The sequence below is a fragment of the Jaculus jaculus genome, chromosome 8 (genome assembly GCF_020740685.1).
Source record: "Jaculus jaculus isolate mJacJac1 chromosome 8, mJacJac1.mat.Y.cur, whole genome shotgun sequence".
In the NCBI taxonomy this organism is placed as follows: domain Eukaryota; kingdom Metazoa; phylum Chordata; class Mammalia; order Rodentia; family Dipodidae; genus Jaculus; species Jaculus jaculus.
In genome coordinates, this window is record NC_059109.1 from 108,342,576 (window position 1) to 108,364,909 (window position 22,334).

The 22,334-nt window shown below is 50.6% G+C and overlaps 2 protein-coding genes across 5 annotated transcripts in view; one reads left to right on the forward strand and one right to left on the reverse strand.

Annotated features, from left to right (window-relative positions):
• The window catches only part of Abhd12 (abhydrolase domain containing 12, lysophospholipase), a 75,469-nt gene extending 67,162 nt beyond the window's left edge, over positions 1-8,307 (forward strand). For all 4 annotated transcript variants that reach the window (XM_004668034.2, XM_045157805.1, XM_045157803.1 and 1 more), the window contains exons 7-13: positions 854-983; positions 2,517-2,554; positions 2,907-2,986; positions 4,089-4,171; positions 5,495-5,573; positions 6,409-6,536; positions 7,678-8,307. In XM_004668034.2, coding sequence (XP_004668091.1) covers positions 854-983; positions 2,517-2,554; positions 2,907-2,986; positions 4,089-4,171; positions 5,495-5,573; positions 6,409-6,536; positions 7,678-7,717 — 578 coding nt within the window. In that variant the 3' untranslated portion in view covers positions 7,718-8,307. The remainder of the gene's footprint in view (positions 1-853; positions 984-2,516; positions 2,555-2,906; positions 2,987-4,088; positions 4,172-5,494; positions 5,574-6,408; positions 6,537-7,677) is intronic.
• A 1,922-nt stretch (positions 8,308-10,229) lies between these two features.
• Pygb (glycogen phosphorylase B) overlaps positions 10,230-22,334 on the reverse strand; it is a 54,781-nt gene continuing 42,676 nt past the window's right edge. The window contains exons 15-20 of the mRNA XM_004668035.3: positions 18,236-18,294; positions 15,802-15,943; positions 14,985-15,192; positions 13,505-13,639; positions 12,346-12,412; positions 10,230-11,705 (exon numbers count right to left, since the gene is read on the reverse strand). Of these exons, the coding sequence (XP_004668092.1) occupies positions 11,553-11,705; positions 12,346-12,412; positions 13,505-13,639; positions 14,985-15,192; positions 15,802-15,943; positions 18,236-18,294 (764 nt within the window). The 3' untranslated portion in view covers positions 10,230-11,552. The remainder of the gene's footprint in view (positions 11,706-12,345; positions 12,413-13,504; positions 13,640-14,984; positions 15,193-15,801; positions 15,944-18,235; positions 18,295-22,334) is intronic.

Consider the following 22,334-nt stretch of genomic DNA (forward strand, 5'->3'; position numbering starts at 1 on the left):
GTCCAGCTACTTTGGACCTTGTGGGAGGGGCACAGTGGTGCAGATGTCCTCAGACCTAAGGACAAGGGAAGGACAAAGGTGGCTGCTGCAGGTACATGCTGGGTTACATTAGTTTTTTTTTTTGCTGCTGTAACATGTTACCAGAAACATCGTGTCTTAAAAACATGGCAGGTTGGGTGTGATGGCACATGCCTTTAATCCCAGCACTCAGGAGGCATAGGTAGGAGGACTGTCATGAGTTCGAGGCCACCCTGAGACCACATAGTGAATTCCAGGTCAGCCTGGGCTAGAGCGAGACCCTACCTTGAAAAACAAAACAAAAAGGCTGATTCCTTGCAGTTGTAGAGGTCAGAAATCTAAAACCTTTAGCCCTGTTCTAGAATCGAGCTATCACTGGGTTTTGTTCATTCAGGTTTCTAGAGAGACCTTGTTGCTAGCTTGTCTTTCTCTCCTGTGGAGGCCAGTTTTTTTGATCCCTTTCATGTTCAGACACTGATCTTTGTCTGTCCTTTCCCCTATCAAGACCCTCATAAGTGCTTGGGCTCCATTCAGATGATCCAGGATCACGCCCACCTCACACTTGGCTATTAATGGCCTCCATTCCTTCTGCACCCTGAACGCTCCCTCCAAGGGTTGCACACTCTTATTCGCCAGTCAGATACACAGCCTACCCTTAACAGAACAAGGAACCTCTAGTTTTTTAGTTAGCAGGGACAGGAAAGGTCTCCATGTCCTCCTGTGTGTTCCCACCAGTGCTTGGGGGGGAGGTGGGGACACACAGGGAGGACTGCAGATGTCACAGGGCAGCCTCCATTACAGTCCCCTGGTTTCACCAGCTGTTCCTCTCTCACAGGTTGGGGTGACTCAATAGGAACACCATCTGAGCGTGGCATGACCTATGATGCCCTCCACGTTTTTGATTGGATCAAAGCAAGAAGTGGTGACAACCCTGTATATATTTGGGGCCATTCACTGGGCACTGGGTAAGAGCTCCCGGCGGAAAGGGTAGCGTTAATGTGGGCAGGCCCAATGGGCACCCTGCAGCTCAGGATCTGCAGAGCCCCTTTGATCCTGAGGGTGCCTGGTGCCTCAGACCCTGGAGCACCATCAGTCCCTGCAGTCCTGGTCCTCTGTCCCTGTGGTGGAGATCAAGGAGGGGTTGGTCTTCAATCCAGAAGTGACTTAGGACCAACAGGGGCAGACAAGGTAGAGACCAGTGTCCTCAGGAGCCCGTCTCCAGAGGCATCTTCGCAGTACAGATGGGACAGTACTCATGGTCTGGGGTGTATCTTCACTGTGTCAGATGTGACTTCAGGGGGCATGCGCAGGCCACTGAGGAAGCCCGGGGGTTCAGTGTAGGGGCGTTTGTAAGCAGCTTGCCCATTTTGCTATTCTCAGCTTATCAGGGAGCATGGGCACGAGCTATGTGTGGCCCATTTTCCACATCTTTCAAGACAAGAAGCATCTTTTTTTTTTTTTGATAGACAGTTTAATATAAAACTCTAGAGTTTACACTCACAACTTTTTATTTTTAATTTTTTTAATTTTTTATTATTTTTTTAATTTTTAAATTTTTATTAACATTTTCCATGATTATAAAAAAAATATCCCATGGTAATTCCCTCCCTCAAGAAGCATCTTTTTAAATATATGTTTTAATATTATTTATTATTTTAGAGGGATAGAGAGAGAGGAGGCAGATAGAATGGTGACACCAGGGCCTCTAATCATTACAAATAAAGCCATTAAATACCATTAACTTAACCATTAAAAACAAGACACATGTGCCACCTTGTGCATCTGGTTTATATGGGTATTAGGGAATCAAACCTGGGTCCTTAGGCTTTGCAGGCAAGCGCCTTTACCACTAAGCCATCTCTCCAGCCCAAGAAGCATCTTCATGTTTCCTTTGTGGGCAGCCTGGACGTTTATGCTGAGCGAGGCCCCAGTGTTTTTGAAATGGGCTCTAGATGCTCACCATACCCTCCTTCCTGCCACCACCTCCTGCTTGGCTTTTCTCACTTGGATGGTATCCTGCAGTCCAGGGCCACCTGCCCTCGTGGGGAGCCTGAGGAGCCCTGGCGGAAGGATGTTGGCCTTGTCTTTGTCTACACGGCATCCACCAGGTAGCATCTCGAGATAGCAAGAGGCACCCGGGCCTGGTGGAAAGCGAACACTGCTGCTTCTGAGTGCCCTCCCTTCCACCTCCCAGCGTAGTCATGACCACCAAGCAAGGGGACAGCTGACAGGAGGGCAGGACAACCTGCAGGAGGCTGTTCTTGGAGAGGTGGCAGGCAGCTTACGCTTGGGGACAGGAGGGTGGCTATGGTTGCATCAGGGAGAGGTCAGCTGATGGCTCAGCCTCTGCTCCTCTGGAGCATTTTCTTCGTCTCTGCTGTGCTGAAACTGCACGTTCACATCTCAGGCCACAGCTCTCTCGAGTGCTTTTCAGGATCTGCAGTCTCATCTAAAATTGTTGGTCATAATTCACTCTGAACTCTCTATTTTCTTCCCAGAGTGGCGACAAATCTGGTACGGCGCCTCTGTGAGCGAGGTGAGGCAACTGGCTGCCCTGGCTCGGCACCACATCACAGGGTTAGCAGTATGGCCCTTTGCCAGTCACGTGCTGATTGGCAAGCAGCACCATAGTGGCATGAGCTGGGCATAAGAGTGGGGACCCAGATATGCTTGGGGCTGACCCTAACCTACCCTCCTTCAAGATGATCTTTGAAAGCCATCTGGGGCCCCTTGGAAGCTAGGGATGAAGGCGGTATGAGACCTGCAGAGTGGATGCCTGGGGGGAGAGCTGTAGTGTGCGCTCACTGACCCATCTGAGCGTCCCTGGGCCACCCAGTGCCATGACGCTGCTGTGTCATCACTTCCTTAATCTGCTTTTATTCATCTAGAGACGCCTCCAGATGCCCTTATCTTGGAGTCTCCGTTTACTAATATCCGCGAAGAAGCAAAGAGCCATCCATTTTCAGTGGTGAGTGAAAATGATTGTATGAAAAATAAATTCTTTTCATCATTAAAATAACTCCAATAAGGGCTAGAGAGATAGCTTAGTAGTTAAGGCGCTTGCCAGCAAAGCCAAGAACTCAGGCTCAATTCCCCAGAACCCACGTTAGCCAGATGCACAAGGTGGCACATATGTCAGGAGTTTGCAGTGGCTAGAAGCCCTGGCATGCCCATTCTCTCTCTCTCTCTCAATAAATAAATAAATAGTTGCAATAAAATATAATAATAGGAACAACTAGATAATGCAAATAACTACAGAAGAACAATTTAACTTTATGAAAGAAAAATCCCAGTTCCAGACACCAGCCTGTACATACAGCTGCCCAGGATCTTTCAGCCAGGTGGGAGGTGTGTCTCACGAGGGCAGCTAGTCCCTCAGGGCTTCTTGCCTTTGTGGCCATACTGCATGCTGGTGTCCATGGCATACTGTCCACATGCTGCTGTGGACAGCTGTAGTCCTGGCTCCCTCCTCTGAGTGGAGCCTACACTTAGGGTACTTGAGGTTGCTTAGAGCTCTATACTGGGTAGTAGACCTCTGAGGATTGTCTCAGGGTAAAGCCCAGGTAATCTTCCCTAGGGTGGGTCAGCTGTGTTCTACCCCCCTCCCTGTGACTGAAACCTGGGACCCTTCCTTTAAAGCCTGGCCCATCCTTCCCACATTCCTGCTCCAGGATCTTGCCCAGCATGTATTCTGGGTCCTCTGTTGACCTAGCTAACCTGATCTCATGTTGCCACCTGCAGACCACAGCTCTGTGAGCTTTCATAAGGAAACCAGCCTTTGCCCTCTTTATGTTTTGTGGGTAACAGCCCTTGTGTCTTTGGGAAGTCTGGCTTTTGAGCTAGATTCAGCTGAGGGGTGGAAGTGACATTTGAGAGGCGGCCTCTAGAGTGGGTGAATTGTGTGGCCTGGTGGGTGAATCTGCATCAGTCACAAGACCAAGACAGACCTGGGGGTGGGTGTCCCCTCTGCTGCACATATCCCTCCCTTAAAACTCCTAAACTTAAACTGCCTGAACTCTTGATCTTTTCCTTTTGCATAATACTGAAAACAATTTTTATCTTGTGTTCAGATATATCGATACTTCCCTGGGTTTGACTGGTTCTTCCTTGATCCCATTACAAGCAGTGGAATTAAATTTGCAAATGATGAAAAGTGAGTATTGTTGCAGAGGGAGTTTTTTTCAATGTAGAAAAAACACCGAGCCCCATCTCCCTAGCATGGGCCACTGTGGTCATATTAGCCAAATAGGACACAAGTCAGAAGACTTAGGGTTGTTCTCTAAGAAAACACTTTGGAAGGGGAAAGTCAGAGCTGCAAATAAGGAAGTATAAAAGACCGTAGAATCAGCACAATCAAGAGACACAGAGATCTGTCTGTGTACTTGGTTTGTTGGTGTTTTTTTAAGTCTTGAAACCAGAAATCTTGAATAGGCATTGAGGCAGTATTTAAATTTAACAATTTATTTTTAAGCAGTGTGTTTAAACATGAGGTACTTTTATACTGAAGTATGAGTTTTGGTTCTGAAAATATAGGAAATTAATATTTGAGCAGCATTTGAGTAAGCATTACCATATTATATCTTCAAGGAAAGGTTTCTAAATAAACTGGATTCCTTCTTTAAAAAAAAAAAAAGCAAGTAGTGTGCCTCAGGAAGCCACCTTTAGCCCTGACCCATCAAGCTGGGGGGCATGTGGATGACTGCAGGAGTATGCCCATGGGACCCCAAACCTTATACCAACCCCATGTATGGACAGGACATCTGTCTGCACCAGTTACTTGCTGCTTTCTCCAGGAGCATCAGGTCAAAGGTCCTCTTGCCAGATACGCTCTACCATGAGTCACATGCGTGCTGGTGACAAGCTCTCCACAGCCCAAGTCCTACTGTATGTGCTGTCCTCAAGGAGAGTACAAGCCCTGCCAGGCATGAAGATTGAGGTGGTCGGGTGGCACCTCTGTGAGGAGCTACCAGGAGTCCAGTCCTGGCAGTGAAACCTGTTACGTGGCTCACTGAAGGAATCTGACCCTATTGAACCTACTATGTCATTTGCCTGTAAAGGTTGAGGGCTGGAGTGATAGTGTCATTTGTACCAAAGATAAATTAAGAGTATTGACTTAACCAATATTCATTTGCAGTAAGTTTTGTCGCCTACCTAAATGATTCCATTTATAAATACTGTTTTGTAACTTTACATGTGCGTAGCAAAATTTATAATTTTTAGTTTTCAAAAAATACAAAGGGCAAGATGTAGGGAAGGGAATGATCTGTAGATTTGATTGACATCTGTCACCTAGCTGAGATACATGTTGATTAGTAAAAACCTAAGAAATTATCTCTTGGTTCTGTAGTGAAAAGAAACTCTGCCTAATTGGGGCAGTTGTACAGCAAATGGTGAACCACACCTAACCCCAGACCCCTCCAGGGCAAGGAGTGCAGGCCACCTTGCCCTGTTTCCATCTAGCCCCTCCCTCCTGCAGTGTGAAGCATATCTCCTGTCCCTTGCTCATCCTGCATGCAGAAGATGACCCAGTTGTACCCTTCCAGCTCGGCAGAAAGGTAAGTGACTTGTATGTGGCTGTGCAGGGCGTGTACAGGCAGCAAGGAGGCCGCTTCATGAAGCACGGGGTCAGCTGAGGTCACACAGTCTGTCTCCTCCAAGCTGCTTGAGGTCAGGTCAGGACCAGATGGCTGTGCTATCCACAAGAGAAACTGTGAGAAGATAGGGGCTGCCCGGGGAGGACTGAGGGACAACACTGGGCCCTCTTGGCACTCGGGGATTAGGCTGCACAGGGCCTCCCGCATGCCTCTGCCGAATCTGCTTTGACTTGGCTACTAGAAAGCGGGATAAGATTTATGGGCAGAAGTGGGGTGGAGAAAGCTGTGAGGAGAGGTGCACCTAGGGAGGTGCAGGCTGTGCCTCATCAGTAGACTCGGCCTAGGTCTTGGAGCACTTCTACCTGGGACAGTCTCCACACTCTGGTGGGCTCCATAAGGTGCACCAAAAATGAAGTCTTGAGGGAGGGCTTGGAGCTTGCCTCAGCAGTGCACCCGTGGGGTGGAGAAGGGGGCTGAGATGAGACCACATTGTCCCTGTCATCAGAGCTGCTTCCAGCACCTGGCTGCTCCCCTGAAGCGGGGCATTCTTGAAGGTTTTTGAATAGTGGGCCTAAGTAAGGATTAGCCCAGCCCGGGGTCTGCTCCTGTCAGTGCAGACCTCCTGGCTGTGACAGGATGTAGTGACAGAAGCAGCATCTCTGGGAGCTTGGGCTGGGGGAAGGCAGTCACTGGCCCGTTTCTATTGGACGGGACGTTGTAGCTGGGGCTTCTTGGAACCTGGGCCTTCATGCCAGGCGCTGTCTCTAGCTTCTGACTCATCTCTCCCTCTCTCCAGCTCTACAACATTGCTGCACCATCTCGAAGCTTCAGAGACTTTAAAGTCCAGTTTATCCCCTTCCACTCAGACCTTGGGTATAGGCACAAATACATCTACAAGAGCCCTGAGCTTCCACGGATACTGAGGTAAGACCTTCTCTTCTTCCCTAGAGACCTCGCTGAGGCAGTGGTGCCTCACAACCAGCAGTGTAGCAAGTGGTAGCTTCTAGAGAGCCTCATCAGGATGCAAAGTCACAGCGATTCAAGGCCCTCCATTAACACCACAAAGGAGTTACAGTTCGTTTCTCTCACCCTTCCATGCTCAGACAAGAACGTGGTCTCCACTGATACGGGTTGTACAGGCTCATATGGACAGGCACAGGAGAGCGCCAATGGTGTGAGCACAGCCAGTGCTCCTGGTCATGTGTGGCCACCTGTCTACAGGAGTGCTCAGACTTAGGCAGCCCCTTCCCATATTTCCGCACATGGAGGCCCTGGTCTCAGGCTTTGGAAAGTCAGCTAGTCCTTAGCTGCCTCCTAAAGAGAGGCCATGTTTCTAGCCACCCCCACAGTAGCCAGTCTTGGGCAGGATATAGGCTGCATCACAGGGAGCCAAAGACACACATGTGGCCTGGTTACAGGGCCCTAGTATGAGTTTGGGGCCTTGGTGGGGGGTTATAAGGGACATGGTTTGAAATGACCAGCCTCTCCTAGCTCCTTAACAGATGACCTAGGACCCACTTCCCACTACACACAAATGGCCATGAGCACCAGGCTGAAACCTCCCTGTGCAACCAGGGAGAAGGCACCAGCCCTGTGCTGCTGTGCAGTGCCTGGACCCTGAGTTCTGGGTCACATTGGGGCCACTATTGCTGCAATGAGTGGTGGTGCATTTTGCTGCTTTGCGCCAGTAGGCTTGAGAAATAGATCTGATACCAGCTGTTTCTTGCAGGTCACTAAAACTGGTTGCTTGAATAGTCTCCCAAGGAAAGGTATCTTGTGTGTAACTCCACACTCTAGGTCCTGTCCAGCTGCTTGTGAGAGTTCTAGCAGAAAAGCTGCATTTCCTAAAGGATTCCTTGCCTTTGGTACAGGGAGCTAAAAGTGTAGAAGTTGGCTTTGGGGTTGTGATCCAGGTATGGAGACGAAGCCATAACCAACTTACACTGAGATTTGGTCCCTAAAGCACAGGTGCTCTCACAGTGAGCCTGCTCCTCCTCAGGCCACCCAAGGGCCTCTGTGGTCCAGGCACAGTGGTGTGGCTCATATTTGTCCTCCTCTGGTCTAGGGAGTTCCTGGGCAAGTCAGAACCTGAACGCCAGCATTGAGACTGGCCCATGAAGGAGCATGAAGACCCACCTTCCTCCCCTTCTCCCTGGCCAGCAGCCAGGACCCTGGAGCCAGAAAGCCACCACCTGCGGTGCTCAGGAGCCCAGTGTGCACCTGGAGAGAGGACTCAGACTCGGTGGCAGAGTCGCCGCAGATGTGGATCTGTGTGGAGAACACAGGTGATAGGCTTGCAGCCCCTCGCCCCTGGTGGCCATTTACTTGAGCTCTTGTTGGGAAGATTTCCTGGTGGCAGCTGTGTGGATCCCATACATACTTCCTGTGCTAGACATGAGGAGCCTGGGAGGGGCCCAGCAGCTCAGGACCACTCTGAGCTCTCAGGCACTGCCACAGAGAATATGGGGAAATGGTTCTTTCTGCCCTTCCTGGCACATGCAGAATGGACTCCAGTGGTGAGATAGTCCCCATGTACCTGCTTGCCTTCTTCAGCTCTCCCTACCTCCCCTGGCACCTGCTCCCCTACAGCAAAGGGCACCTGGATCTGCACTTCCTCCCATTCTGCCCACCTGTTGCCTAACCTGGCCGTAGACTGAGCATTTATTTAAGAATAAAATCGTGGTGGTGGACTGTTCTGGTGTTTTCTCTACAAAGCAGGGGTCACTGCAAGAGTGCCTCCTATGCAGTCAAGACAGTTGTCCTCTCCCTGCTCTCAGCCATGGTCCTTCCTGCAGCCCTTGGCACCCTAAATCCCTACATCCCTGCATATCTGAAAGATGACCTTCTATTAAAACATAGGCTGGCAGGAGACCTCATCATCACATGGATATATGGGCACTGAGTTTTTCTACCCACACCTGTGGGCACTACTCCTCCAGGGGATTTAAGCTGCATGACCAGGACCCTAAAATGTTCCAGGAGGACCATCTCATGGGCCCACCAGGCATCTCTTGAACTAACAGATGTGTTGCTTGTCCTTTTGTCAAACCAGCCTGCCCTGGCTGGCCCATACCCACATGTACGGTTCCCAGCAGTAAAGAAAAGGGCCAGGGGTACAGTCCACCAGTGCCAAAGAGCCTCTAGGAGAAGAGAGGGCACATGGCTTAGAATAGGCAAGATGGTGAGCAGCTCAACTCCCCTGCCCCATCCTGCTTGCGCAGCTACAGTTCACCACATGTCTGCCAGTGATGGGTGACTTGCCCTCTCCTGATACCTGGCCTTTCTCCCCTATATCCTCAGGCTCTGGAACTTTCCATTTCAAGGCACCAGAGCTGAGAGGTCTTGCCTGATGCCTGCCTGTTCTTTCAAGGTCACAAGGCTCAGCGTTAGCAGCTGTTGACTGGCTGGAGGTTCCACGGCTGGCCCAGGTTACACCTTCCCATACCAAGGCACCTTAGAACTGACCCTACAGTGATTCTCAAACATGGAAGGCAGACCCTTCCTACGTCGGGCTGGAAACGAGTATGGAACCGACTGGGGGGTCCGCCTGTGATGAGAGCACTGACTAGGCTGCCTGTCAACAGCTCATTGTGAGCAGGGCCCAGAGCACCAGTCTCAACAGACACAGCCACAGGGCCATGTCCTGTTCCTCAGCTTCCTTGTAGAGCTCTGCTGTGTACCAGGTGCCTGAGGGACTGAAACAGCTGTATCTACCGAGGCAGCCTCATGGGAGACACTGGATCTGAAGTACACAGCCAGGAATGTCCTACTGCCAGTCATGCATGAGGCCCTTGGCACCTTAGTGACATCAGGGTTAGTCTTTATCATCTCTCTAGTAAATGCAAACTGTGAGTCCTTTGTTGAAGGAAGGAGGCAGCCAGCATATAAAGATTTAAAACACAAGTGTTGATGGGTTTGGCAGATGTCTGCTGGACAGACTACTGAAGGTGAAATGCAAGAACAGAGCCCTAAATTGGCACCTGCTCAGCTGTCATCTGGCAGTTAACTGGCGCCAACTCCCTTCGATCAAAGCAACGAAGGTTAAGCTGTGTTTCAGACCTTTTGATGGCTTATAAGATCAAACTAGGCGACCAGGACCAGGCCTTTAAACAACCTGTAGGGATGAGGCCTTCTCTGAGGGAAGCACTATGCTCCACTTTTGCAGACGCAGTCCCAGGAGCCACATGATGGCCTTGCCAGCCTGGGGACCAGAAACTCGGGGTTCTGTCCTGCCCCACCCCCTGCTAGTGGCTCAAGCGAGTCTTAAGTTCATAATTCAGAAGAAATATTTGGCTCGAGAGCCAGATATTGATGACAAGTGCAAAGAGGCTGACACTAGATATGCATATGTCATACTAGATATGCAAATGTCATCTTGCTCCCATGTGGCTGGACTTGATGGTCTTCTAAAGAATAGGTGGTAGTTCAGGCACATGTGGCTGCAAGTCCCACACAGAGGGGATAAGAGCTAACTTTGAGCCCAGGCAATGGGCTAGGCTTCAGTCCAGGCCTGGTTACTGAGGTCCATTCCTGTGCGGTACCTCCCCCAGGCTCCATCCTCCTTCCATGGAAGCCCCCCAGTATTGAAGGTTGAGGGAAACACAGGCACCGCATGGGTCAGCCATGGGCGTAGAAGTTTAATCAGCTTCTCACACGAGGCAGTTACAGCAAGTGGTGGGGTAGTGGTCATGCACAGTGGCTTCAAGGACTGGAGTCTCATGCACAGGGCAAGCAGATGACCAGGTCTAGAACCTGCTCCCTACCCCACCACAACCACAGTGGTTCTGGTCAACTTGAACTTAGCACCGCAAGCAGACCCTTCCTGCAGGCGTGGTGATAAAGGCCTCTCCACCCTGGCCCAGATTCAGCACGCAAGGTGGATATAGTTTCTCTACATCCATTCTTTGAGCAGGATTTGGACTCCATCCTATCCTGAAGCTTCAGTCTCAGGGAGGTTGGGAGGCTCACCCTGGCTACCTCACCAGGCTGCCATTGCAGGATGGAAATGGCTCCTCTGGGCCATAGGCCCTTTTTCTAGAGGGAGGAAGAATGATGCCAAGCTTATGTGTGGACAATAGGAAATGCACCTTGGGATGTGAGTGAAGGTGTCAGGAGAGTACAGATCCACTGCCCAAGGCCCCAGTGCAGGACAAGCAGCTGACCCATCCAGGGACAGTAGCTGACTCACCTCCAGCCAGGCAAAAATATCCCTAGTATGGCCAACTCCAGACACCAGAAACTAAATTGACCTAGTACAATGTTTACTTGCTAAAAAAGAAGGCTTCAGCTAGTTTCAGTTCCTTGTGAAGTTAATTTTTCTTTTTGAAAAAGTAATATGCTAACCCTCTATCAGGCAGCCTGGTCCATGACCAAGGCCTCTGATGTATGGGCACAGGTCTCTCTTCAATGCTCCTCCCAGCAGTCCCAGGTCCCAGTGCACACATGGCTTCTGGGATGGCTAGAGTCAGTCCTTGACCCAGTACAGAAGACAGGTGGCCATGATGAAGCCCGTAAGATCTACTTCCCACTGCGACCAAGAAGGACACACTGGGTTTAGCTAGTGACCCCGTTGTTACAGAAACACATGGGAACCCAGACTTCACCAGACCCCCTACCTAGACCCCAGATCTGGAACCTCAAAGCTAAATTTGCGTGCAAGACTTCAGGGACCAAGGCACTGGCCCTACCGTCTACCCATCCTCTGTGGGGACTGTCTGTGCCCATCTATTATGTGAATGCCACCTTCTTTTTAGAAAACCAGGAGGGTGTCACACCTACCTCCTCTTCTGGGTCCTTAAAACAACTACTGAAACCCCATGGCCCCTTCTGGAAACACAGCACTGAAGAAAGCAGGGACCAGAAGCTGCTGGCAGAGTGCCTGAAGACTGGCATGAGTGCAGAGTCAGCCAAACAAGCCACTGGTCCCACTTCATGGGGCAGCTACTCCCTGGGGGTGTCCGGGGGCGGAATCTGCAGGTCGGAAGGTTCCACTCCCCAGATGTCCCGTGCATACTCAGTGATGGTCCGATCACTGGAGAACTTGCCCGAGCAGGCGATGTTTCTGATCACTTTCTTGGTCCACTCCTTGGAGTTCTGTGGGGGAAAATGAGACTGACTGATCTTTGGCAGGCCAAAGTTTCCTAAGAGAGTCTGGACTTCTAGAATGCGAGGGCTGTTTCCACATAAGCTCTGAGCAAGGACCCGCCTGGTGGAAGCAACCATATGCTCAGAGGAGAGGGCCTGGCTTGATTTCATCGATGATCCATACTCAGTGCAAGAGTCAAGAAACCCAAACGAAAGGTCTCTTCTGCCCTCACTAGGTGGTTCTCCACTAAGGCATGGCCCACAGGACCACCAGCAAATAAGACCCTGTCACTGGAGGACCCAATGCCCACACAAGGCCAAGGAGGTGCCTTTGAGTGTGGGCTTCAGCCCACTGCAGCTTCCCCCAGATGGTAGCTGGCAGCAAAGGGGCCTCCTGAGTAGGACCTGGCTCCTGTGGGGTACTATCTCCAGACCCCATGTTCCTGTTCTCAGGCATGAGGACCTACTTCTCCACGATCGGAAATGCCAGGGCAGCCGACTTGCACGCAGGCGAGCCTGCTGGTGACAAAGCTAAAACCTGCACTGCTCTGGCCTCGGCCTCTGACTGGGAAAGGACAATCCTGACTCAGCAAGTCTACACACACCCATCCAGCTGCTCCCCTCATCTTGGGGGGCCCGTGAGCCTTACCCGGTACAGCTGATCCACTTGGGCCTGGCACTGCATGTAGGCTTCATAGTCTGCAAACACCTTGAACCTGAAACAGGGATAGGAGGCTGCGTCAGAGTAGAAGGTGGCAATGGGCAAGGAGTCCTGCCTGCAGCAGCAACCTCCTGCGTTCTCCATGGGACAGTCCCTCAGACAAGTCAAAATGGCCTGTCTACCAATGGCCATCATGTCGTCTTGGCTCTGTCGGGGCCACGGTAAAGCCTGCCCTGCTTGTGTGGGCCAGGGGCTCCTCTGTGAGAAACACTCATGTTCTGGGGATGCTTTTTAGAAGGTATGGTTTCAACCTAACCTTGAAGGAATCTGTTTCTAGATTAATTTCCATACAAAGGGTGTTTAAGAGCAACACATGCCCAGAGGTGACTACAGACACAGAGAAGCAAGTCCATTTCACCTGCTGGGCCAAGAGGCTCCATTTAGCTTCTGTTCCCAAGTCCCTGATGTTCAGGGGGGAAATGCAGATTTCTGAAAACATATAATGGTCTCAACAGTTTGCACTTCATCCCAGACACATGGGTGGGGCCATGCTCTGACCTGACTGAAGCCAGTGGGGGCACAGTTCTCACAGCAAAGACAAAACTAACTCAAAGGCAACTGAAAGTAGAGGAGAGGTACGTGCTCAACTTCACCAGTCTACTTCCATCAGCAGGTACAGTAGCTCGGCAGAGCTGTTACCTAGCTTGGCCACCTACACCCATGTGTTAATAGGACTTCAGTGAAGGAACACTGCAGTGTAAGGTGCTGGTGTCGTGGGTTAATTCCACCTGAATTGTGATGTGCCCTCAAGGACTGACACTTGCCACAGTGCCATAGTCACTGTTGCCTGTGCTCTGAGCGCCCTCTACTGGCCCCCAACAGCCAAGAGATGCCTTCCAGCCTCCTGCTCCCACTGTGCAGCCTGGGGGGCTGAGTTGTAGCCCACTGCCCAGAGAGAAGGGCAAGATGGCACTGACAGAGGCCACTGCACACCCCTACCCTGGTTTGACTGTGACTATGACCGGGGCGAGGTCTCCTGGTCTGAGGTGAAGGGAAGTTGACATGAAAACAGGTCTCAGCCCAGTAGGATCTGACTCTCCCAGTTGTGGGGACCAGGAGGCCAAAGAAAGAGGCAGGTGTGCCCCACCTGTCATGGTACATCAGCATGTTGACCACATCCTTGAAGCAGTCTGGGTCCTTGGGGGAAAAGAAGCCGCTGCTGATCTGGTCCACAGCTTGCCTCAGTTCGGGCAGGCGCTCATAAAACTCTCTGGCATTGTACCTGTGAAAAGATAGGCACAGTTAGTGCCTGGCATCCCCAGAGAGCAGCTTCTAGGATAAGTGGTGAAGCCAGGCTATACCTGACACAGCCCCTGCCCCACAGCAGCCGTGGTGGCCCAGGGCATCAGCTTTATGTGGCTACAAGGCCCTTGAGAGGCAGCTGGCTAGAATGGTGACATCCTACAAGCGTAAATCAACTCCACTGGTTTCCTCTACGGTTCAGAGATGGAGCCTGAGGTCACAAGATGGACAGGAAGAGCTGAGGGAGGGGGCAGTGGAAATCCCACATGGACATGCGAGTTCTCTGGGTGACGAGGACAGTTTGACCTTCTAGGTGACATTTAGTCTGCCTGAAGTAACATCTGCTGCTGCCTAATGCCTCAGAGACTCTTCATGAGCTTTGAAAAGGAATTAATTTTAAATAAAAGACAATATAGTTTATCTCTTAGAGACCAGAATGCCTCATCAAGGTCAAGATCATGGGGGTGGGGGGACACAAGTTTTCAGATCAGAGAAGACTGGGAGACCTGATGATAGTGTCACAAGTGTGGGAAAGGGCATTAATGGGAAAACTGGTAAAAGTAGAATGCAACATGGAATCTGGTATCTAATGGTGTGTCCCTGTGGGTTGATTTTGATGGTGTACCACACACAGTAACCGAACAGGAAGCTGCAAGAGGGACATATGGAAGGTCTCTGCACTGTATGTAGATTTTCTGCAAACCTAAAACCATTTTAAAATGCAAAGGTGTCTGAGCTGCATTCTGCTATGCCTGGAGTGGTTGTGGTAGTTTGAATAGATGGCCCCCAGTATATTCAGTGTTTTGTAGTTTGGATCTGCAGCCACCTCGCTAGGCGGTGTCACTGGGAGGATCTTAAGGTGTGGTGGTGGGTTTGAAATTCCAATCTAGAGATAGGTAAACTGCCCAGCTGGAGTTCCTGAAGTGTGCGGTGTGGTGTGGCTTCCCTCTCTCTGCTTGGACCTTGGTAAGAGGACCAGCGTATTCTGCCATTATGGAACTGCCCCTGGATCCATAGTAAGTATCCCTCCATAGCTGTGCCTGGTCTGGTAGTTCACCTTAGGGATGTAAAGCTGACTGCTGCACTGGTAATGGCCCTGCAGGAGGAGACCTATGACCAGTGAAGACCTACAACCACCAAGGTCTTCAATGGAGGATGAGGATTTGGAGATATGCACAGGAGCAGCCTCTTTGGGACCCTGATCCTTTTGTGCTCATCAAGGTCCCTCAGTGAGCGCATAGTCTGCCCCAGGCCTTGCTAGCTAACCTCTGCAATACTCCCCAAAATTGCCACGCACCCCCAACAGCAAAGGACAGGACACACACCCCTTCTGGTCCAGGGCCTCAACATCTTCCACCCGCATGCCAAAGATGAAGAGATTCTCGAGCCCGGCTTCCTCAGCCATCTCCACATTGGCGCCATCCATAGTGCCGATGGTGAGAGCTCCATTGAGCATGAACTTCATGTTTCCAGTGCCCGAGGCCTCGGTGCCTGCAGTGGAGATCTGCTGCGACAGGTCAGCAGCTGGGATCACTGCAGGGCAGGAGACATGTCAGCCTCAGACTCTGCCTCACTGAACCATCCACACCACACTCCCTCCTTCAGTCCAGGAAGCAGCTTATCCCCAGGGTGGGTGAGCCCAGGGCAGGAAACATCATCCCAAGGCCACGGAGCTTGCTGTCAAAGAAGCCACAGGACCGAGAGGCCAGGCAGCTGTCTCTCTGGGGTGTTTTGTTTGCTTGATTTTTGCCTTTTGAGAGAGGGGAGGGGAGAAGAGAGGCAGCGAGAGCAGGGGAGTCAGGTCCTTCTGGCCACAGGCCCAAGAGCAGCCGGTACAGCTGAGGCAAAGAGGGAGGAAGGTGGAGGAACAATAAGACCCAGGCCAAAGCAAGGAGAACATTCGGAAAACAATGACAGTAATGCCACTAGAAACGTACAAAGATTCTGCTGGGAGATGCTCATGACACAGTACTCCCATGAGCTCCGCGGCCCTTCACTGCTCGTCTGCGGCCCCACCCTGGGGGGCTGGATGTCCCGGGTGCAGCACAGCTGCCAGAAGTGGAGAATGGCCACAGCCAGTGCTGCCCCACTCCACCCAATCACAGGAGCGAGTCTCCTGTCAGTACAAGTGCCCAGACCTACCTTTCTCAGCCAGGGATACTCGGTAGTTCTCCAGGAAGATCACTCTGAGCCTGTCGCCCACAACTGGATCATGATTGACAATGTCTCCGATGGATGTCACCAGCTTGATGATCATCTTGGCCATGTGGTAACCAGGAGCTGCCTGGAAAGAGGGAGGAAAGGGTCAAAGGGCTTAGTATAAGAACACTGCCCAGGTTCCAGGAATGGTCCACAGAGCATCTGTCCCCACTGCTGATCCCTGGGTCTGAGAAACGGACCCATGAGGTGCAGAAGCCTGGCACCAGATTGGCCAGTAAACTGCAGACCATGGAGGTCACAACGCCTGCAATGTGGAGGAAGGGAAAGGATCTCTGAGGATGGTGCCTGACACTAAGGCCACCTTACACTTGTGAAACTGGCCAGCCTTGAGTCTGACTTTACGATTTTAGTCAATGTTTTAGAAATACAAGATAGCCAGGCGTGGTGGTACATGCCTTTAATCCCAGCACTTGGGAGGAAGAGGTTGGACTACCATGAGTTCGAGGTCCCCCTGAGACTACATAGTGAGTTCCAGGTCAGCCTGGGCTATTGTGAGACCCTACCTCAAAATAGCAAAAACTAAAAAAGTAAATAGAAATACAAGATAAAAGAAATAAGGACTTCTAGAATTATTAATTTACAAGATATATGAGGAATTAAGGAATATACCAGAGGGATATATTCAGAAAAGGCCATCCTTGGGGTAGCAATCCAATTTCCTTAACAAATACATTGAAGAAAGAACAAAAGGCCTGGAGGCAAAAGCTACTTTTCAGAGAATTAAGATCCATATTGACCAACTTCAATGTGACGACCTTCCTTGTAGTCCTGATTCAAACAGGGACTGTCTAGAATGGGCAAAGCCCTGGGTTCAATCCCCCCTCCCCCCAAAAAAGAAAATACCATGAAACTTGAGCTGGGCACGGTGGCACATGCCTTATAGTCCCAGCTACTCCAGAGATTGAGGCAAGAGAGTCAATTGAACCCAGGGATTTGAAACCACTTGGGGCAAAATAGTGAGAGTGAGACTGACTCAAGAAGAGAAACACTTTCAACTCGAGTAAGACAAGTGGTCCCTGGGTATTTATTGGAGGAACTTTCCTCCAGTGTGCTGACATGTTACTGTATGGTGGTTTTAGAGAACAATTGCTCATGAAGGTACGTGGTGCAGTCTTCAGTTGTCCAAATGGCTGGAATCCACCATCCAGACAGTTCAACAGGATGCTCTATAGTCCTTCCAACTTTTCTCTAGCTTTAAAGTTGTTCATGGAAAGTTCTTTCTAGAAGCCTACACTGCTTTGGACTTTACTTACTAAAATACTAACAAAATAGCAGGAAGCCCAAAATTTGTTTCAAAAATACCAGTGAGGGCTGGAGAGATGGCTTAGCACTTGCCTGCGAAGCCTAAGGACCCAAGTTTGATTCCCCAGAACCCACATAAGCCAGAAAAATATGATAGAGTTCATTTGCAATGGCTAGAGGCCCTGGCACACCCATTCTTTCTGTATTAATTAATTAAAATATTAAAAATACCAGGTGATGGGGGTAGGAAGAAACCAATAAAGGTAAGGGAAGCGCTTGGGGAAGTAACCTTCCCTGCAGCCACCTTTGCAGGCAGTGAAGTCAGAAGTAGGGATAACCTCACAGCCAAGGACAGACACCTGCATCCATGTCACTCCTACCATGTTAATCACAGGAGTGCCTTTGGCATATGCCCCTGGGGAGGCTATCCAAGGCAGTCCCTCAAGAAGCTGCAGTCAGGAGAGATGGCTTAGTGGTTAAGGCACTTGCCTGCAAAGCCTAAGGATCCATGTTTGACTCTGTCTGCAGATCCCATGTAAGCCAGACACACAAGGTGACACAAGCGCAAGGTCACACATGCGTACAAGGTGGCGCACACGTCTGGAGTTCAACTGCAGTGGCTGAAGGCCCTGGCGTGCCAATTCTCTCTCTCATAAACAAAAAGGAAAGAAGGAAGCAACACCTCAGCAGTATGAGGACGCGGTGAGAGCGAGCCTGTGCTCCCGGAGTGTGTCACGGTGAATAAGACGACCTCCAGCCACAATAAACAAGGCCTCGTGTGAGGCACATGCAGCAGCCACTTGGCACCTCGGCCACAAGTGCACCGTGTAATTACACGGGTGGGGGGAGCTCTGGGCAGTGGAGAGGGTATCCAAAAGCATACTGGGGACTGACTGGCCCTTGGCGCTAGGGACATGCTTCCTGTGAGTGGGCTGACAGACTCATATCCAATCATATCCAACTGACCGTAAAGAGCTCCCTGTCCCTCACCCTCAGGGCTGGGCACTGCTGACATCTGCGGGTACTGGCACCTGCCAAGTAGGCTGCCCAATGTCAAGTCAGGGCGGTGCATCCTGGACCCAGATCAACAAAAGGAGGGAAGAAGTCATCTTACCTTGCCCCCAATCATAACAGTCCTGGGCACAAATGCTTTGGTTGGGTCCTTCTTTATTCCTGAGGACAAATAAAAGAGGCAATTTGATACCAATCCACCCCTGCCCGACACACCTGGGGTCCCAGCAACAGGCAGGTTCAGCAGGCTGTGTGGTTTGGGCTGAGCACCACAGGTAGTTGGTAGTGACACAATGCCATGGTCACAACACCCATGCAGGAACCTGGCACTCACAGAAGGACAAGGCCTCCACTAAGTCTGCACCTGTATCCCCGGATGGTGGGGAAAGCTACCTGGCACCACAGATGACAGGCCATGCAGTGTCCTAGCTGGTGTTCTTCCTAAGGGCTTGTGAAAAGCACTCTCTACAGTTCCAAAAAAAAAAAGGCCAACCAGGACCCATCTGGGTGGTCTCGGCAGTCAGAGTCCTTGTGCATGATGAGCACCATGCTTTTAAACACAGCTTTGGGCTAAAGATGACTTAGCAGTTAAGGTACTTGCTTACAAAGCCAAAAGGACCCACGTTCAACTCCCTAAGACCCACTAGATGCACAAAGTAGTGCACGCATCTGGAGAGTTCGTTTGCAGCAGCTGGAGGCCCTGGCATGCCCGTTTTCTCTCCCTCTCTGTCTGTCTGCCTCTTTCTCTTAAAAAAGTAAAAATGAAATAATTAAAGCAAAAAAAGAAAATATTTAAAACATAGTTTGATGGCACATAAAGAGGTGAGCTCAGCATTGTGCTTGTGTCCTTGAGGGGCAAAGGGTGAAACTTTAAAGTCTGTGGGCTTTATTGTTTAGAAATGTTCCCCAAAGGCTTAGTCACTAGCATGTCACTATTAGGAAGTGGTGGCACCTTCAGGAAAGGGGCATGTGGAAGGGAGCTAAGTCCATGGAGGCATGCCCCGAATGACGTGTGGGAAGAGCCCAGCCATCTCTCTCTGGCTGCCAGGAAGTGAGCAGGCTGGCTGGTTTCTTTGTGCTGCTCAAGAGACTGGTCTAGGAGAATTGCTTGAGCCCATGAGTTCAGTGCCAACCTGGGCAACAATGCAGCAAGAAGTCTTCTCGTAGTACAGAGACAACAACAAAACAAACCTACAAATGACAACTGCATCAAAACTTGGGAAGAGCAACAGGTAACACCACGCTCAGTAACTCAGGAAGCCATCCCTGCGCAGGGTGGACAGAGCTCTCACAAGGGCGTTAGGCAAAGGCAGGTCTGGCAGCTCTTGGAGCCCTCAAGTGAGGTGAGACTTGCAAAGACAATATATGGACCCTCAGGAAAGTGCCGCTTGCTGAGGACATGTGGCTCTGGCCTAAGAGGAAGAGCCTGGGAGCTTCCCTGGCAGAGGAACCTCCTTCGGTAGTCCTTGGGGCATCCAATTCACCCACAAACCATCAGCATGGTCAACAAACACTGCTTCACTTCAGACAGCAAACAGCGGAGCCAACCTGCATATAAAGCACAAACCTTTGTCACCACTCAGCAAGACACGGACCTGAGGGGGGGGGGGCTACGCAGAGGGAGCCGGCAGGAGGGAGGAGGCAGAAAAACCAACACTGCAGAACAGGATGAAGAAAATGTCCAGAAAGAAGCCAGCACAGGGACCTGGATAAGATAACGGGCGACATGCTTAGAATCTAGAGGAGAAAGGAACAGAGGACTGTTGCAGTCAGCTTCACACTGCTGGCAGAAAGCACGGACCAAGAGCAGCTGGTGGGAGAAAAGGGTTTGTGTCAGCTTACAGACTCGAGGGGGAGCTCCATGACGGCAGGGAAGACGACGGCATGAGCAGAGAGGGTGGACAACAGGAATAGAGTGTGCCGGACACTGGCATGGGGACACTGGCTGTAACAGCCATAAGCCCGCCCCCAACAACACGCTGCCTCCGGGAGGCAGGCATTAATACCCAAATCTCCACCAGGTGGGAACCTAGGGTTCAGAACACCTGAATCAAACCACCATAAGAACCAAACAGACCTTTTCATTGTGTCTCAAGAAAACCTCCGTGAAATGACAGCCAACACGTTCAAGGAGAGTCCTGAGCACCAGGGAGGAGTGACCCATGGGGGTCAGCACCAGGACAGCATCGAGAAAAAGGCGCTTCAGAGATCAAGACAAGCATACCAGCTCCCATCCTCAAGATGGAGGCAGAGGGGCAGCCAAGGCTGCCATGGCCAGCCCCAGGCCCATCAGGATGGGAGGCTTCAGACTGCTCGGAACAAAGACACAGGCAAGGTGGGGTACACCAGCTCTGATCGGGGCCATCCTGAGGGAGGCTGCGTGCTCTTAAAATGGGGGGTGCATGCACAAGGGGCAAGATGAGGGAATAGCAACAAGCCTGCCAGCTGCCTTATCCGAACAGCTGGGAATTACAGGGTGGTGTTCAGGGCTAACAAGCAAGAGCAGATGTCTACACAACAGCACAAAGGCAAACCCTCCAGCTACGAGTGTGGGGTGCAGGGGGAGGCAGGGCAGGCAGCCGGCTCTTCACAAACACTAGTCCTCTGAGCAAGGGACGTGGAGACACCATAGGCCACATCAGAGCTGCCGCAGGAGAAGGTGCAAAGAAAACGAGACCACGGCTCCCAGGAACCCCTGTGTGTTTAAGTCACAGGCCCTGTGGGCACCTCCCTGGGCCACCACACAGGGCACGAGGGTCTCATATTCATGGCCTCTAGCATCCATCCTACTGTGCATGTGACTCACAAGGTCCCAGAAGATTCTGCCACTCTGAGGAGACGGATTTACTGGGAAAAGAAGATCCAGTGTTCCTGAGAGCTGATACAAAGAATTTGAGGTGACTTTGGGTTTTTTGTCGTTGTTGTTTTGGTGCCACTGAGAACTGAACCCAGGGTCTTCCGCATGTGAAGCAAGCACTTTACCTTGGAGCTATATCCACAGTCCACCAGACCTTTGGTTTTTAAATCACTTTCAGGATATCCTTGATACACTGCTATTGTCATAATTAAATACTGACAAATAACTTAAGCTCCATTTATAAATTTAACATATATACATTTTTTTTTTCGAGGCAGGGTCTCACTATAGCTCAGGCTGACCTGGGTGGCATTGAACTCACAGCGATCCTCCTACCTCTGTCTCTTGAGTGCTGGGATTAAAAGGTGTGCGCCACCACACTTGGCATATATACGTATTCTTGAAACAGGTTTCACGAGATATGAAACCCAGGCTGGCCTAATATGTGCACTATTCCTGCCCCAGCCTCTCAAATGCTGAGATTTCAGGCCTGTGCCACCATGCCTGGCTCATTCTTCTATTTCTTTTTTTTTTCTTTGACAGAGACAGAATTGGCGTGCCAGGGCCTCAGCCACTGCAATCAAACTCCAGATGCTGTGGTGCCTAGTGGGCATGTGAGACTTTGCGCTTGCCTCATCTTTGTGCATCTGGCTTATGTGGGATCTGGAGAGTAGAACATGGGTCTTTAGGCTTCACAGGCAAGCTCCTTAACCACTGAGCCATCTCTCCAGCTCTCACTCTTCTAATAAGCATAATCTTCCCACACAGGGCAAAATTCATTATAGAAATAATAAATCAGGGCTGGAGAGAGATGGCTTAGCGGTTAAGCGCTTGCCTGTGAAGCCTAAGGACCCCGGTTCGAGGCTCGGTTCCCCAGGTCCCACGTTAGCCAGATGCACAAGGGGGCGCACGTGTCTGGAGTTCGTTTGCAGAGGCTGGAAGCCCTGGCGCGCCCATTCTCTCTCTCTCCCTCTATCTGTCTTTCTCTCTGTGTCTGTCGCTCTCAAATAAATAAATAAATAAATAATTTAAAAAATGTTTCTTAAAAAAAATAAATAAAAATAAAACAGTTTCTCCCTTCCCCATGTTGAAAATTCTTTAAAAAAAAAAAAAAAGAAATAATAAATCAAAACTGAGCATAAGGCCTTTCCCAGGAACTCCACAAAGTTCCACTTCTACTGAGGCCCCCAGTAGACTTATTCCAGGCCTCCACCAAGACAGCACAACCCCAAGAGCCTTTCCCAATGTTCCAGTGCTCACCTGTTCACGAACCTTGAGGTCTGGTACAGACCACCGAGAAAACATGGTCATGGCTCAAAGGGAATTTGCCATAGCAGAGAGACTA